Source organism: Atractosteus spatula, chromosome 25, assembly GCF_055471065.1.
Source record: "Atractosteus spatula isolate fAtrSpa1 chromosome 25, fAtrSpa1.hap1, whole genome shotgun sequence".
Lineage (NCBI taxonomy): Eukaryota > Metazoa > Chordata > Actinopteri > Semionotiformes > Lepisosteidae > Atractosteus > Atractosteus spatula.
Window position 1 is genome coordinate 1,784,235 of NC_142730.1, and position 13,537 is coordinate 1,797,771.

The following is a 13,537-nucleotide window of genomic DNA, read 5'->3' on the forward strand; positions in this document are numbered from 1 at the left end:
CACTGCTAGAGACACTGCTGTCCCTCTCCTCTCACACTGCCCCTGAATTCACACACTGACACACCCCTGACTGGACTGGAGACACTGCTGTCCCTCTCCTCTCACACTGCCCCTGAATTCACACACTGACACACCCCTGACTGGACTGGAGACACTGCTGTCCCTCTCCTCTCACACTGCCCCTGAATTCACACACTGACACACTCCTGACTGGACTGGAGACACTGCTAGAGACACTGCTGTCCCTCTCCTCTCACACTGCCCCTGAATTCACACACTGACACACCCCTGACTGGACTATAGAGACACTGCTAGAGACACTGCTGTCCCTCTCCTCTCACACTGCCCCTGAATTCACACACTGACACACCCCTGACTGGACTGGAGACACTGCTGTCCTTCTCCTCTCACACTGCCCCTGAATTCACACACTGACACACCCCTGACTGGACTGGAGACACTGCTAGAGACACTGCTGTCCCTCTCCTCTCACACTGCCCCTGAATTCACACACTGACACACTCCTGACTGGACTGGAGACACTGCTAGAGACACTGCTGTCCCTCTCCTCTCACACTGCCCCTGAATTCACACACTGACACACCCCTGACTGGACTGGAGACACTGCTAGAGACACTGCTGTCCCTCTCCTCTCACACTGCCCCTGAATTCACACACTGACACACCCCTGACTGGACTGGAGACACTGCTGTCCCTCTCCTCTCACACTGCCCCTGAATTCACACACTGACACACCCCTGACTGGACTGGAGACACTGCTAGAGACACTGCTGTCCCTCTCCTCTCACACTCCCCCTGAATTCACTTTTTTCCCCGGAATCATCTGTAATTATATTACAACACGGCATGACTAAGATTTCATTCTCGCTGATAGTGGCTATAATAATGAGTTTACAATTGCTAATAGCAGTATCACTTTCAGGCATTATCACTGTGAAGACAATAGCCGAGTCTGTAATTTTTGAATGCGCGTTACTGGTAAGAATACGAGATCTTTATCATTATTCTGATCTTACATGTATTGGTTTTTTATTGAGAAACCTCGAAACGTCGGACGTCCCTCCGTCACTTGTACTGTTTGTCGCAATCTGGGGTTCGGGGGCGCGCATCCCTCCGTTCACGGGAGGGAGACGGGCTGGCGGGGGCGCGCCCGAGAAACCGAGCCGGTGCTGGGAGCCGAGCGCCGGGGACGCGCACCGAACCCCCTCGCGCCCCCGGCTCTCGCTCGCCCCCGACGCTCTCCGGCTGCCGCGGCGCGGAGGAGGGAATCGCAGCGAAACCCAGCGCAGCTCCAGCGAGAGACGAGGACGGGCGAGAGGAGGGGGAAAATAATGGAGTCCGCCCTGCCGAAGCGCCCGGCGGGGGTCCTGCGGCTCGCCGTGGTGTCGTGCGTTCTGTGCGCCGGTTCGGTTCTGGGGAAATACGTCAAGGGTACCGTGAGCACGAAAGAGGTGAGCGCAGCTCTTGTGGCTCTCTGTGTGTGTGTGTGTGTGCGTGTGTGTGCGCTACCGCAAATGCGATGCTCCGTTTAATTTTCAAAACAACATTAGACCCGAGACCCACCGACAGACACCCCACGCAGTCACGCCGCACACTGAGCGAGACCGCTGCCAGTCTGTGTGTACGCGCGCGGATGTATCGTAGCAACCTGCATTTCCCCCCCCCCCTCCTCCTCCTCTCCGTAATACTGATCGATACTGCAGTGGGGCTCAGTGGGGCGGCGGCAACTCGTCGGTACCGCCGCCCACACAGCGCCGAACCTGGGACAGCGGTGTCGCGGTAAACACACAGGGGCTGTCATCAGACTCCTGCTGCACAGCGGTCTGATGTACTGCAGCTTCCTTCACAACTCACCCTGCGTTCTCACAGACGCACTGTCACACCTGGAGCGGATCAGACTGCTGTGCACTGGGAGTCTGACCGACAGCCCTGTAACACCTGGAGCGGATCAGACTGCTGTGCACTGGGAGTCTGACAGCACTGTCACACCTGGAGCGGATCAGACTGCTGTGCACTGGGAGTCTGACTGACAGCCCTGTCACACCTGGAGTGGATCAGACTGCTGTGCACTGGGAGTCTGACTGACAGCCCTGTCACACCTGGAGCGGATCAGACTGCTGTGGCAGTGGGGGCTCTGGTGTGGACGTTCCTTCATCACGCAGCTCCCTGCAGTAAGAGGAGCTGTGGAGCAGGGCTCTCCACTCTGAGAGTGCTGACCTTTCCCGTCAATAATGAAGACACTCTGTCAGGAGGTGACTGGCTGATTACCAGCTCATTAATTCTTAATGAGAGCTTCACGCAAAGAGCAGGGCAGAGGGCCTGAGTCCGCGGCTGCTCATTCATTATTTAATTGACTAATTGTGGAAAAGCAATTAATTTAACAGCAAAGGCAGCTCCTTATCCAGAATGGAAAACCCTCAAGACTTGCTTCATCTTTTAAGAGCACGCAGAAGGATTTCGGAATTACGACCGCAAAGGAAATCTATAATTTGCTCCAGGACCGAGGGAAAAGGCCAGCGTTATTCCTCATTCCCTGCAGAGAGGGCAGTGGAAGGGTCCGAAAGAGCGCCCCCTGGGGGAGGGGAGGGTGACCTTCTGCACATACAGCTCGCTGGTGCATGAGACTCCAGTTCAATGGAAAATGAGCTCAGTTTGGATCTGGACTGTGAAAGCTAGCTGGTGTGGAAGTGTGCGGGCGTGCTGAGGTTCGGAACTGGGGAACCCCAGTCTCAGCCCCTGCACAGACCTTCCCCCTCTGCCCCCAGCGTTGCAGCGTGTGCTCTGGGATCTGTCGGGCCACCACCTCTGATCAAGACATTAATCATTCAGAACCGCTCCCCTGCTCCCAGACCTCTCCACCACCTGGATAAATCACACAGCACAGGCACCTGTCTCTCCATGTGCATGTACTGGAGTGTCCAGTCAGTGTGTCTGTATTAACCCCTCTCTCAGTGCAGTGTTAATGTACTGGAGTGTCCAGTCAGTGTGTCTGTATTAACCCCTCTCTCTCTCTCAGTGCAGTGTTCATGTACTGGAGTGTCCAGTCAGACACTGTGAGTGAGACTGTGGGGCCTCTTTCAGTCTCCATGGCAATCTCAAAGCTGGGCACGCTGGAGTTACCATGACAACAGCAGAGGGCCCCTTTTTGGGTTGTGAGTGTGTAAGCACAAACTCTAAGAGCATTCTTGGGGTCACAGCCTGCCTGCCTGCCTGCCAAATAACAGGAAAGTGTCCAGTTCCATCTAGATGTGCAGAAAAAGAAATCTCTGACTGTACCTGCAGTCAGGTGTAGTATATAACAGACAGACCCGTCAGGATGTGAGTTCCTGCTCAGTGCTGGCTGTGACAGTATACTGCAGTCAGGTGTAGTATATAACAGACAGACCCGTCAGGATGTGAGTTCCTGCTCAGTGCTGGCTGTGACAGTATACTGCAGTCAGGTGTAGTATATTACAGACAGACCCGTCAGGATGTGAGTTCCTGCTCAGTGCTGGCTGTGACAGTATACTGCAGTCAGGTGTAGTATATTACAGACAGACCCGTCAGGATGTGAGTTCCTGCTCAGTGCTGGCTGTGACAGTATACTGCAGTCAGGTGTCGTATATTACAGACAGACCCGTCAGGATGTGAGTTCCTGCTCAGTGCTGGCTGTGACAGTATACTGCAGTCAGGTGTAGTATATTACAGACAGACCCGTCAGGATGTGAGTTCCTGCTCAGTGCTGGCTGTGACAGTATACTGCAGTCAGGTGTAGTATATTACAGACAGACCCGTCAGGATGTGAGTTCCTGCTCAGTGCTGGCTGTGACAGTATACTGCAGTCAGGTGTAGTATATAACAGACAGACCCGTCAGGATGTGAGTTCCTGCTCAGTGCTGGCTGTGACAGTATACTGCAGTCAGGTGTAGTATATAACAGACAGACCCGTCAGGATGTGAGTTCCTGCTCAGTGCTGGCTGTGACAGTATACTGCAGTCAGGTGTAGTATATTACAGACAGACCCGTCAGGATGTGAGTTCCTGCTCAGTGCTGGCTGTGACAGTATACTGCAGTCAGGTGTAGTATATTACAGACAGACCCGTCAGGATGTGAGTTCCTGCTCAGTGCTGGCTGTGACAGTATACTGCAGTCAGGTGTAGTATATTACAGACAGACCCGTCAGGATGTGAGTTCCTGCTCAGTGCTGGCTGTGACAGTACAGTGCAGTATACTGCAGTCAGGTGTAGTATATTACAGACAGACCCGTCAGGATGTGAGTTCCTGCTCAGTGCTGGCTGTGACAGTATACTGCAGTCAGGTGTAGTATATTACAGACAGACCCGTCAGGATGTGAGTTCCTGCTCAGTGCTGGCTGTGACAGTATACTGCAGTCAGGTGTAGTATATAACAGACAGACCCGTCAGGATGTGAGTTCCTGCTCAGTGCTGGCTGTGACAGTATACTGCAGTCAGGTGTAGTATATTACAGACAGACCCGTCAGGATGTGAGTTCCTGCTCAGTGCTGGCTGTGACAGTATACTGCAGTCAGGTGTAGTATATTACAGACAGACCCGTCAGGATGTGAGTTCCTGCTCAGTGCTGGCTGTGACAGTATACTGCAGTCAGGTGTAGTATATTACAGACAGACCCGTCAGGATGTGAGTTCCTGCTCAGTGCTGGCTGTGACAGTATACTGCAGTCAGGTGTAGTATATTACAGACAGACCCGTCAGGATGTGAGTTCCTGCTCAGTGCTGGCTGTGACAGTATACTGCAGTCAGGTGTAGTATATAACAGACAGACCCGTCAGGATGTGAGTTCCTGCTCAGTGCTGGCTGTGACAGTATACTGCAGTCAGGTGTAGTATATTACAGACAGACCCGTCAGGATGTGAGTTCCTGCTCAGTGCTGGCTGTGACAGTATACTGCAGTCAGGTGTAGTATATTACAGACAGACCCGTCAGGATGTGAGTTCCTGCTCAGTGCTGGCTGTGACAGTATACTGCAGTCAGGTGTAGTATATAACAGACAGACCCGTCAGGATGTGAGTTCCTGCTCAGTGCTGGCTGTGACAGTATACTGCAGTCAGGTGTAGTATATTACAGACAGACCCGTCAGGATGTGAGTTCCTGCTCAGTGCTGGCTGTGACAGTATACTGCAGTCAGGTGTAGTATATTATAGACAGACCCGTCAGGATGTGAGTTCCTGCTCAGTGCTGGCTGTGACAGTATACTGCAGTCAGGTGTAGTATATAACAGACAGACCCGTCAGGATGTGAGTTCCTGCTCAGTGCTGGCTGTGACAGTATACTGCAGTCAGGTGTAGTATATTACAGACAGACCCGTCAGGATGTGAGTTCCTGCTCAGTGCTGGCTGTGACAGTATACTGCAGTCAGGTGTAGTATATTACAGACAGACCCGTCAGGATGTGAGTTCCTGCTCAGTGCTGGCTGTGACAGTATACTGCAGTCAGGTGTAGTATATTACAGACAGACCCGTCAGGATGTGAGTTCCTGCTCTGTGCTGGCTGTGACAGTATACTGCAGTCAGGTGTAGTATATTACAGACAGACCCGTCAGGATGTGAGTTCCTGCTCAGTGCTGGCTGTGACAGTATACTGCAGTCAGGTGTAGTATATAACAGACAGACCCGTCAGGATGTGAGTTCCTGCTCAGTGCTGGCTGTGACAGTATACTGCAGTCAGGTGTAGTATATTACAGACAGACCCGTCAGGATGTGAGTTCCTGCTCAGTGCTGGCTGTGACAGTATACTGCAGTCAGGTGTAGTATATTACAGACAGACCCGTCAGGATGTGAGTTCCTGCTCAGTGCTGGCTGTGACAGTATACTGCAGTCAGGTGTAGTATATTACAGACAGACCCGTCAGGATGTGAGTTCCTGCTCAGTGCTGGCTGTGACAGTATACTGCAGTCAGGTGTAGTATATTACAGACAGACCCGTCAGGATGTGAGTTCCTGCTTTGTGCTGGCTGTGACAGTATACTGCAGTCAGGTGTAGTATATTACAGACAGACCCGTCAGGATGTGAGTTCCTGCTCAGTGCTGGCTGTGACAGTATACTGCAGTCAGGTGTAGTATATTACAGACAGACCCGTCAGGATGTGAGTTCCTGCTCAGTGCTGGCTGTGACAGTATACTGCAGTCAGGTGTAGTATATAACAGACAGACCCGTCAGGATGTGAGTTCCTGCTCAGTGCTGGCTGTGACAGTATACTGCAGTCAGGTGTAGTATATTACAGACAGACCCGTCAGGATGTGAGTTCCTGCTCAGTGCTGGCTGTGACAGTATACTGCAGTCAGGTGTAGTATATTACAGACAGACCCGTCAGGATGTGAGTTCCTGCTCAGTGCTGGCTGTGACAGTATACTGCAGTCAGGTGTAGTATATTACAGACAGACCCGTCAGGATGTGAGTTCCTGCTCTGTGCTGGCTGTGACAGTATACTGCAGTCAGGTGTAGTATATTACAGACAGACCCGTCAGGATGTGAGTTCCTGCTCAGTGCTGGCTGTGACAGTATACTGCAGTCAGGTGTAGTATATTACAGACAGACCCGTCAGGATGTGAGTTCCTGCTCAGTGCTGGCTGTGACAGTATACTGCAGTCAGGTGTAGTATATTACAGACAGACCCGTCAGGATGTGAGTTCCTGCTCAGTGCTGGCTGTGACAGTATACTGCAGTCAGGTGTAGTATATTACAGACAGACCTGTCAGGATGTGAGTTCCTGCTCAGTGCTGGCTGTGACAGTACAGTGCACTAAAGGACAGCGATGAAGAGTGCGGTAGAATTTCTTGCCAGCAGGGCTGCAGGATGAAGGTCCCCAGTAAAGACGGTGCTGCTGTACCCCGAAGAGGATGTCTCACCTAGCGCTGTTCCGCGCTGACTGCATTGCCGTGACGACGAGCTCCACTCCATTCAAACGGGGTGGTTGAACTGTGATGGAGTGCAGCGCCCCCTGCAGGGTGGGCGAGGTGCTGAACTGTCGGCTCTGAGGCTCCTGAAAAGCTCTGCACTCCCAGTAACAGCTGCTCTCTCCCTGTGTCCCAGGACTGGGTATTCCTCACCAGGTTCTGTTTCCTGACAGACTTTGGACGCCTCGACTTTCGATTCCGATACCCAAAGGTGAGTTTGCCGCCTGTCTGTGGAATGAGACTGCGGTGCAGTGTTAAAGTACGAACCCTAACCCTTCTCTTCCTCCCAGGCTCGGTGCTGTCAGAACATACTGCTCTATTTTGACGACAGCTCTCAGTGGCCAGCGGTGTACAAGAAACAGGACAAGGTTGGTGTGGTTGTCGGTCCATGTGTCCACCTGTCTGTCTTCTCTCACCATCTGTCTTTAATGACTGTGAAAAATTACCCTTCAGTGAAAGTTTTGTGAACCAAAGAGTCTGTTATTGTAAGTCTTACCCTGTGTTGCTATACAGGACTGCTACCAGAAGGAGGCGGTGTTGCGGCCAGAGAATAACCAGGTTATCAACCTGACTACTCGCTACACCTGGTCGGGCTGTGTGGTGAGTCAGCATCTTTAACCCCTCTCTCTCAGTGCAGTGTTAATGTACTGGAGTGTCCAGTCAGTGTGTCTGTATTAACCCCTCTCTCTCAGTGCAGTGTTAATGTACTGGAGTGTCCAGTCAGTGTGTCTGTATTAACCCCTCTCTCTCAGTGCAGTGTTAATGTACTGGAGTGTCCAGTCAGTGTGTCTGTATTAACCCCTCTCTCTCAGTGCAGTGTTAATGTACTGGAGTGTCCAGTCAGTGTGTCTGTATTAACCCCTCTCTCTCTCAGTGCAGTGTTAATGTACTGGAGTGTCCAGTCAGTGTGTCTGTATTAACCCCTCTCTCTCTCAGTGCAGTGTTAATGTACTGGAGTGTCCAGTCAGTGTGTCTGTATTAACCCCTCTCTCTCTCAGTGCAGTGTTAATGTACTGGAGTGTCCAGTCAGTGTGTCTGTATTAACCCCTCTCTCTCAGTGCAGTGTTAATGTACTGGAGTGTCCAGTCAGTGTGTCTGTATAAACCCCTCTCTCTCTCAATGCAGTGTTAATGTACTGGAGTGTCCAGTCAGTGTGTCTGTACTGACCCCTCTCTCTCTCAGTGCAGTGTTAATGTACTGGAGTGTCCAGTCAGTGTGTCTGTATTAACCCCTCTCTCTCAGGGCAGTGTTAATGTACTGGAGTGTCCAGTCAGTGTGTCTGTATTAACCCCTCTCTCTCTCAGTGCAGTGTTAATGTACTGGAGTGTCCAGTCAGTGTGTCTGTATTAACTCCTCTCTCTCTCAGTGCAGTGTTAATGTACTGGAGTGTCCAGTCAGTGTGTCTGTATTAACCCCTCTCTCTCTCAGTGCAGTGTTAATGTACTGGAGTGTCCAGTCAGTGTGTCTGTACTGACCCCTCTCTCTCTCAGTGCAGTGTTAATGTACTGGAGTGTCCAGTCAGTGTGTCTGTACTGACCCCTCTCTCTCTCAGGTGGAAGAGCAGCAGGGATCTCAGGTGTTGAGCTGTGTGGGAGGCCGCAGTTTTCGCTCGGTCAGGGAGAGATGGTGGTACATCGCTCTCAGCAAGTGTGGGGTGAGGATCTCCATGGCAGCTGTACCCCCTGGACTGCTGGACACACAGGGACACAGCTGGACAGTGACGCGACGGACAGCACTGACAGACATGCTGAGACACTGGCGAGTTTGTCCATCTCCCTCCTCTGTGGTCTCTCCCTCAGGGCGACGGTCTGGAGCTGGAGTACGAGATGAAGCTGACCAATGGGCAGTCCTTCTGGACACGGCACTTCTCCGCAGATGAGTTCGGTGAGAGAGACTGAGACAGAGAGGCCTGAGGAGGAGACTGGGAGAGGCAGGAGAGGACAGAGGGAGAGAAAGTGATGTCAGAGTGAGGAAGGAGAGAATGCAGAGGGAGGAGAGGAGAGAGGGAAGAGGGAAGAAGGTGAGTGAGAGAGAGGGGGGAGAGGAGGAGAGAGGGGAGGAGGGAAGAAGGTGAGAGGAGGTGAGTGAGAGAGGTGGATCAGGTGGAGTCCAGCAAGACTGGGATGAAGGAGCACAGTGATGCAGCAGCCTCTCTCTCCACAGGAATCCTGGAGACAGACATCACCTTCCTCCTCATCTTCACTCTGGTCTTCATCCTCTCCTGCTACTTCGCACGTGAGTCTGTACCTCTGTCTGTGAGTCTGTACCTCTGTCTGTGAGTCTGTATCTCTCTGTGAGTCTGTAGCTTTCTGTGAGACTACCTCTTTGTCTGTGAGTCTGTACCTCTCTCTGTGAGTCTGTATCTCCCTGACTCTGAGTCTGTACCCCTCTGTCTGTGAGTCTGTACCTCTGACTGTGAGTCTGTACCCCTCTGTCTGTGAGTCTGTACCTCTGTCTGTGAGACTATTCCTCTCTAAACCAGCTGTGTGTTTCAGACACCCTGAGGGGACGGCAGCTTCTCCACACCACCTACAAGATGTTCATGACTGCAGCAGGAGTGGAGGGTGAGACAGACCCACAGGGGGGTGTGGGGTGTGGGGTGTGGGGCGTGAGGGTTGAGGGGCACGGAGGGAGTCAGGGGAGTCCGTTTTTATAATAGACAGCACTCTCTATAGGTCATCTGAGTAACAGCGGCCCCAGCATCTGAGATCTTTAACCCTTGAATAAAGGAATAAAGGGTTAGGGCTCTCAGGGACTGAACTGAGCCAGGTACTGTCTTCATGAGCCCAGCTTCACAGTGACCTTTAACCCCTGACTGAAGAAACGAAACTGTAGAGCAGTGTGCTGTAATGAACTCTGTCTCTCTCAGTTCTCAGTCTGCTGTTCTTCTGTATATACTGGGGTCTGTATGCCAGCGATGGAGTGGGCAACACCAGCCTCAAAATACTGGGTATGTGTGTGCCTGCCTGTCTCTCTATCAGTGTGTATATCTGCCAGTCTCTGTCTGTCTTTCTATCAGTGTGTATATCTGCCTGCCAGTCTCTCTGTCAGTGTGTATACCTATCTGCCTGTGTTTCTCCATCAGTGTGTATACCTGCCAGTCTCTCTATCAGTGTGTATACCTGCCAGTCTATCAGAGTGTACACCTGCTTGCCTGTCTCTCTGTCAGTGTGTATACCTGCCTGTCTATCTCTCTGCCCGTCTACCTGATGTGAGGGTTTAATCTGCAGACATGTGCCCTCATGATCAGTGTGTTAACCCTCCTGGTTCTCCACTCTGTCTCACTGCAGCGAAGCTCTTGTTCTCTGTCAGCTTCCTGGTCTTTCTGCTGATGTTGATCCTCCTGGGGAAGGGATTCACTGTCACCAGGTGAGGGCGCTGTCTGACTGTTCTTAACAAGCATCAGTGTTATTGTACTGGAGTGTCCAGTCAGTGTGTCTGTATTAACCCCTCTCTCTCTCAGTGCAGTGTTAATGTACTGGAGTGTCCAGTAAGTGTGTCTGTATTAACCCCTCTCTCTCATTGCAGTGTTAATGTACTGGAGTGTCCAGTCAGTGTGTCTGTATTAACCCCTCTCTCTCTCTCAGTGCAGTGTTAATGTACTGGAGTGTCCAGTCAGTGTGTCTGTATTAACCCCTCTCTCTCTCAGTGCAGTGTTAATGTACTGGAGTGTCCAGTCAGTGTGGCTGTATTAACCCCCTCTCTCTCTCAGTGCAGTGTTAATGTACTGGAGTGTCCAGTCAGTGTGTCTGTATTAACCCCTCTCTCTCTCTGTTCCAGGGGCAGGATCAGTCACAGTGGCTCAGTCAAGCTGTCTGTCTATATGACTCTCTACACTATCACTCACATCATCCTCTTCATCTATGAGGCGGAGGTACGGATCTGAGTGGAGCTGTGTGGTCGGTCCCTGTGGTGACCCCCGTGTGTGTCCTCTGCGGAGAGCCGTGACAGGCCCACCCTGACCGCGCCTCTCTGTGCCCGCAGTTCTTCGACCCCGGCCTGGTGCTGTACGCCTACGACTCCCCTGCGGGCTACGGGCTCATCGCACTGCAGTTCCTGGCCTACGTCTGGTTCTGCTATGCTGTGCTGATCACCCTGAAGCACTACCCTGAGAAACAGGCCTTCTACGTGCCCTTCTTCGCCACCTACACCCTCTGGTGAGAGAGACAGGGGGCACAGGGAGAGGCAGAGAGAGAGAGAGGGGGCAGAGGGGGAGATAGAGGGAGACGGGGCACAGGGAGAGACAGGGAGCAGGGAGGGAGAGAGAGAGAGAGAGAGAGAGGGTGCAGATGGAGAGAGAGAGACAAGGGGCAGGGAGAGACAGGGTGACAGGGGGCACAGGGAGAGAGGGTGCAGAGGGAGGGATGGGGAGATAAGGATGGTGAGAAACAGGCTGCAGGAGAGGGGAGACCGAGAGAGAAACAGGTGGGGTACAGAGGTGTACATCATCACTATTAACACTCTCCAGGTTCTTCGCTGTCCCAGTCATGGCCCTGATAGCAAATTTCGGAATCCCGAAGTGGGCAAGGGAGAAGATTGTCAATGGGATACAGCTTGGAATTCACCTGTATGCCCATGTGGTCTTCCTGGTCAGTGTCACACGCTTCCCGTTTGCCTGACCCACTTCCTGGTCAGTGTCACACGCTTCCCGTTTGCCTGACCCACTTCCTGGTCAGTGTCACACGCTTCCCGTTTGCCTTCCATACTTCCTGGTCAGTGTCACATGTTTCCTGTTTGCCTGACCCACTTCCTGGTCAGTGTCACACGCTTCCTGTCCTGTCAGTGTGTGTGTGTGTAGCAGTGTGTCTAGCAGAGGACAGCAGTGTGTCTCCTCTCTCAGATCATCACGCGCCCCTCGGCAGCCAATAAGAACTTCCCGTACCACGTTCGGACGTCCCAGATCGGGATCATGAGCAGCCCGGGCGAGGCCTTCCCCCACCACGCCTACGGCAACGTCAGCTTCATCGGCGACTCCGTGCCCAACTTCACCGAGCTGTTCTCCATCAACACCGCGGCGCCCCCACTGGCCACGGTGAGGCACTGCAGCAGCGTGGCAGGACAGGTGAGCCCTGCGTCGTTCTGACCCCTCCTGACCCCCTGTCTCTGTCGCAGGCCGAGAAGCTGGAGGAGACGGTGGCCCAGAAGGGACAGTCTTCCTGCAGGGACGGCAAGGTCATCACCACGACGACGGCCGAGCTCAGCTCTGTCCTGCCCCCACCCCCGTTGCCCCCCCTGCTGTCCCCCATGACACCCCCTGCCCCCCAACGTCACGCTGCCCCCTTTACAGAGTACTTCAGCATGCAGGGAGGGGGGACAGGCCGGGTCCCGCTGGACTGAGGGAGCAGGAGAGAAGAGGAGATAGGAGTGGAGAACGAGGGGACAGGTGAGACAGGAGAACGAGGGCGGAGGGGACAGAAGAGAGGAGAACGAAGGGACAGGAGAGAGGAGAACGAGGGCGGAGGGGACAGGAGAGACAGGAGAATGAGGGGACAGGAGAACGAGGGCGGAGGGGACTGGAGAGACAGGAGAATGAGGGGACAGGAGAACGAGGGTGGAGGGGACAGGAGAGACAGGAGAATGAGGGCGGAGGGGACAACAAGTGAGAGGAAAGACTGTAAGAAGAGAGGAGAGGAGAGACTGAAGGAAGAGAAAGGAGGAGGAGAGGAGAGACGAGCCTGGAGGAGGAGGAGGAGAGGAGAGGACAGACTGAAGGAGAGATCACTGGGACTCGTTTGCCCAGAGAAGGTGGGAGCAGGAGGGGGCTCTTCCCATCATCCTCCTCGAGCCCCGGGCCAGCGCAGGAACCACTCACGCCTCTGTTGACGACGAGACACAGCGCGGTCATTCCACAGGACGACCAGGGACACCGCAGCGTGACTGGACACGGCACTCGGACAGAGACGAGACATTGGACACCGGACACGGCACTCGGACAGAGACGAGACACTGGACACTGGACACAGCACTTGGACAGAGACGAGACACTGGACACAGCACTTGAACGGAGACAAGACACTGGACACAGAGACACTGGACACAGCACTCGGACAGAGACGAGAAACTGGACACAGAGACACTGGACTCAGCACTCGGACGGAGACGAGACACTGGACACAGAGACACTGGACTCAGCACTCGGACGGAGACGAGGCACTGGACACAGCACTTGGACAGAGACGAGACACTGGACACAGAGACACTGGACTCAGCACTCGGACGGAGACGAGGCACTGGACACAGCACTTGGACAGAGACGAGGCACTGGACACAGATACACTGGAGTCAGCACTCGGACAGAGACGTGACACTGGACACAGAGACACTGGACACAGCACTCGGACAGAGACGTGACACTGGACACAGGGAGACAGTGAAAAGGAGACAAACACTGAAGCAGTGACCGACGCCCTGATTGGTTCTCCAGATCACCAGTCGCCCACGCCAGAGAGGACAGGAGCGCCCGCCCCTGAAGAGCTGGACTGTATTGTGTCAAACAGGGGGAAATCGTGTTCAAACTTGTCCATGTAATTTTGCCAAATTAAAGATGGTCGATTGTTATTAGAACCCAGGAGTCCAGCCTGTCCTTCGTCCACAGGGGCTGCAGC

The 13,537-nt window shown here is 53.3% G+C and overlaps 1 protein-coding gene across 1 annotated transcript; it reads left to right on the forward strand.

Moving 5' to 3' along the window:
• The first annotated feature begins 1,142 nt into the window (after positions 1–1,142).
• tmem145 (transmembrane protein 145) lies at positions 1,143–13,496 on the forward strand. Its single transcript, XM_088904954.1, has 15 exons — positions 1,143–1,472; positions 7,069–7,143; positions 7,223–7,300; positions 7,446–7,532; positions 8,485–8,586; positions 8,732–8,816; positions 9,096–9,167; positions 9,428–9,496; positions 9,802–9,882; positions 10,223–10,301; positions 10,713–10,806; positions 10,917–11,089; positions 11,401–11,521; positions 11,773–11,964; positions 12,045–13,496. The coding sequence occupies exons 1-15, from the start codon at positions 1,353–1,355 to the stop codon at positions 12,267–12,269; spliced, it is 1,653 nt and encodes a 550-aa protein (XP_088761080.1). The 5' UTR covers positions 1,143–1,352; the 3' UTR covers positions 12,270–13,496.
• The last annotated feature ends 41 nt before the right edge of the window (positions 13,497–13,537 follow it).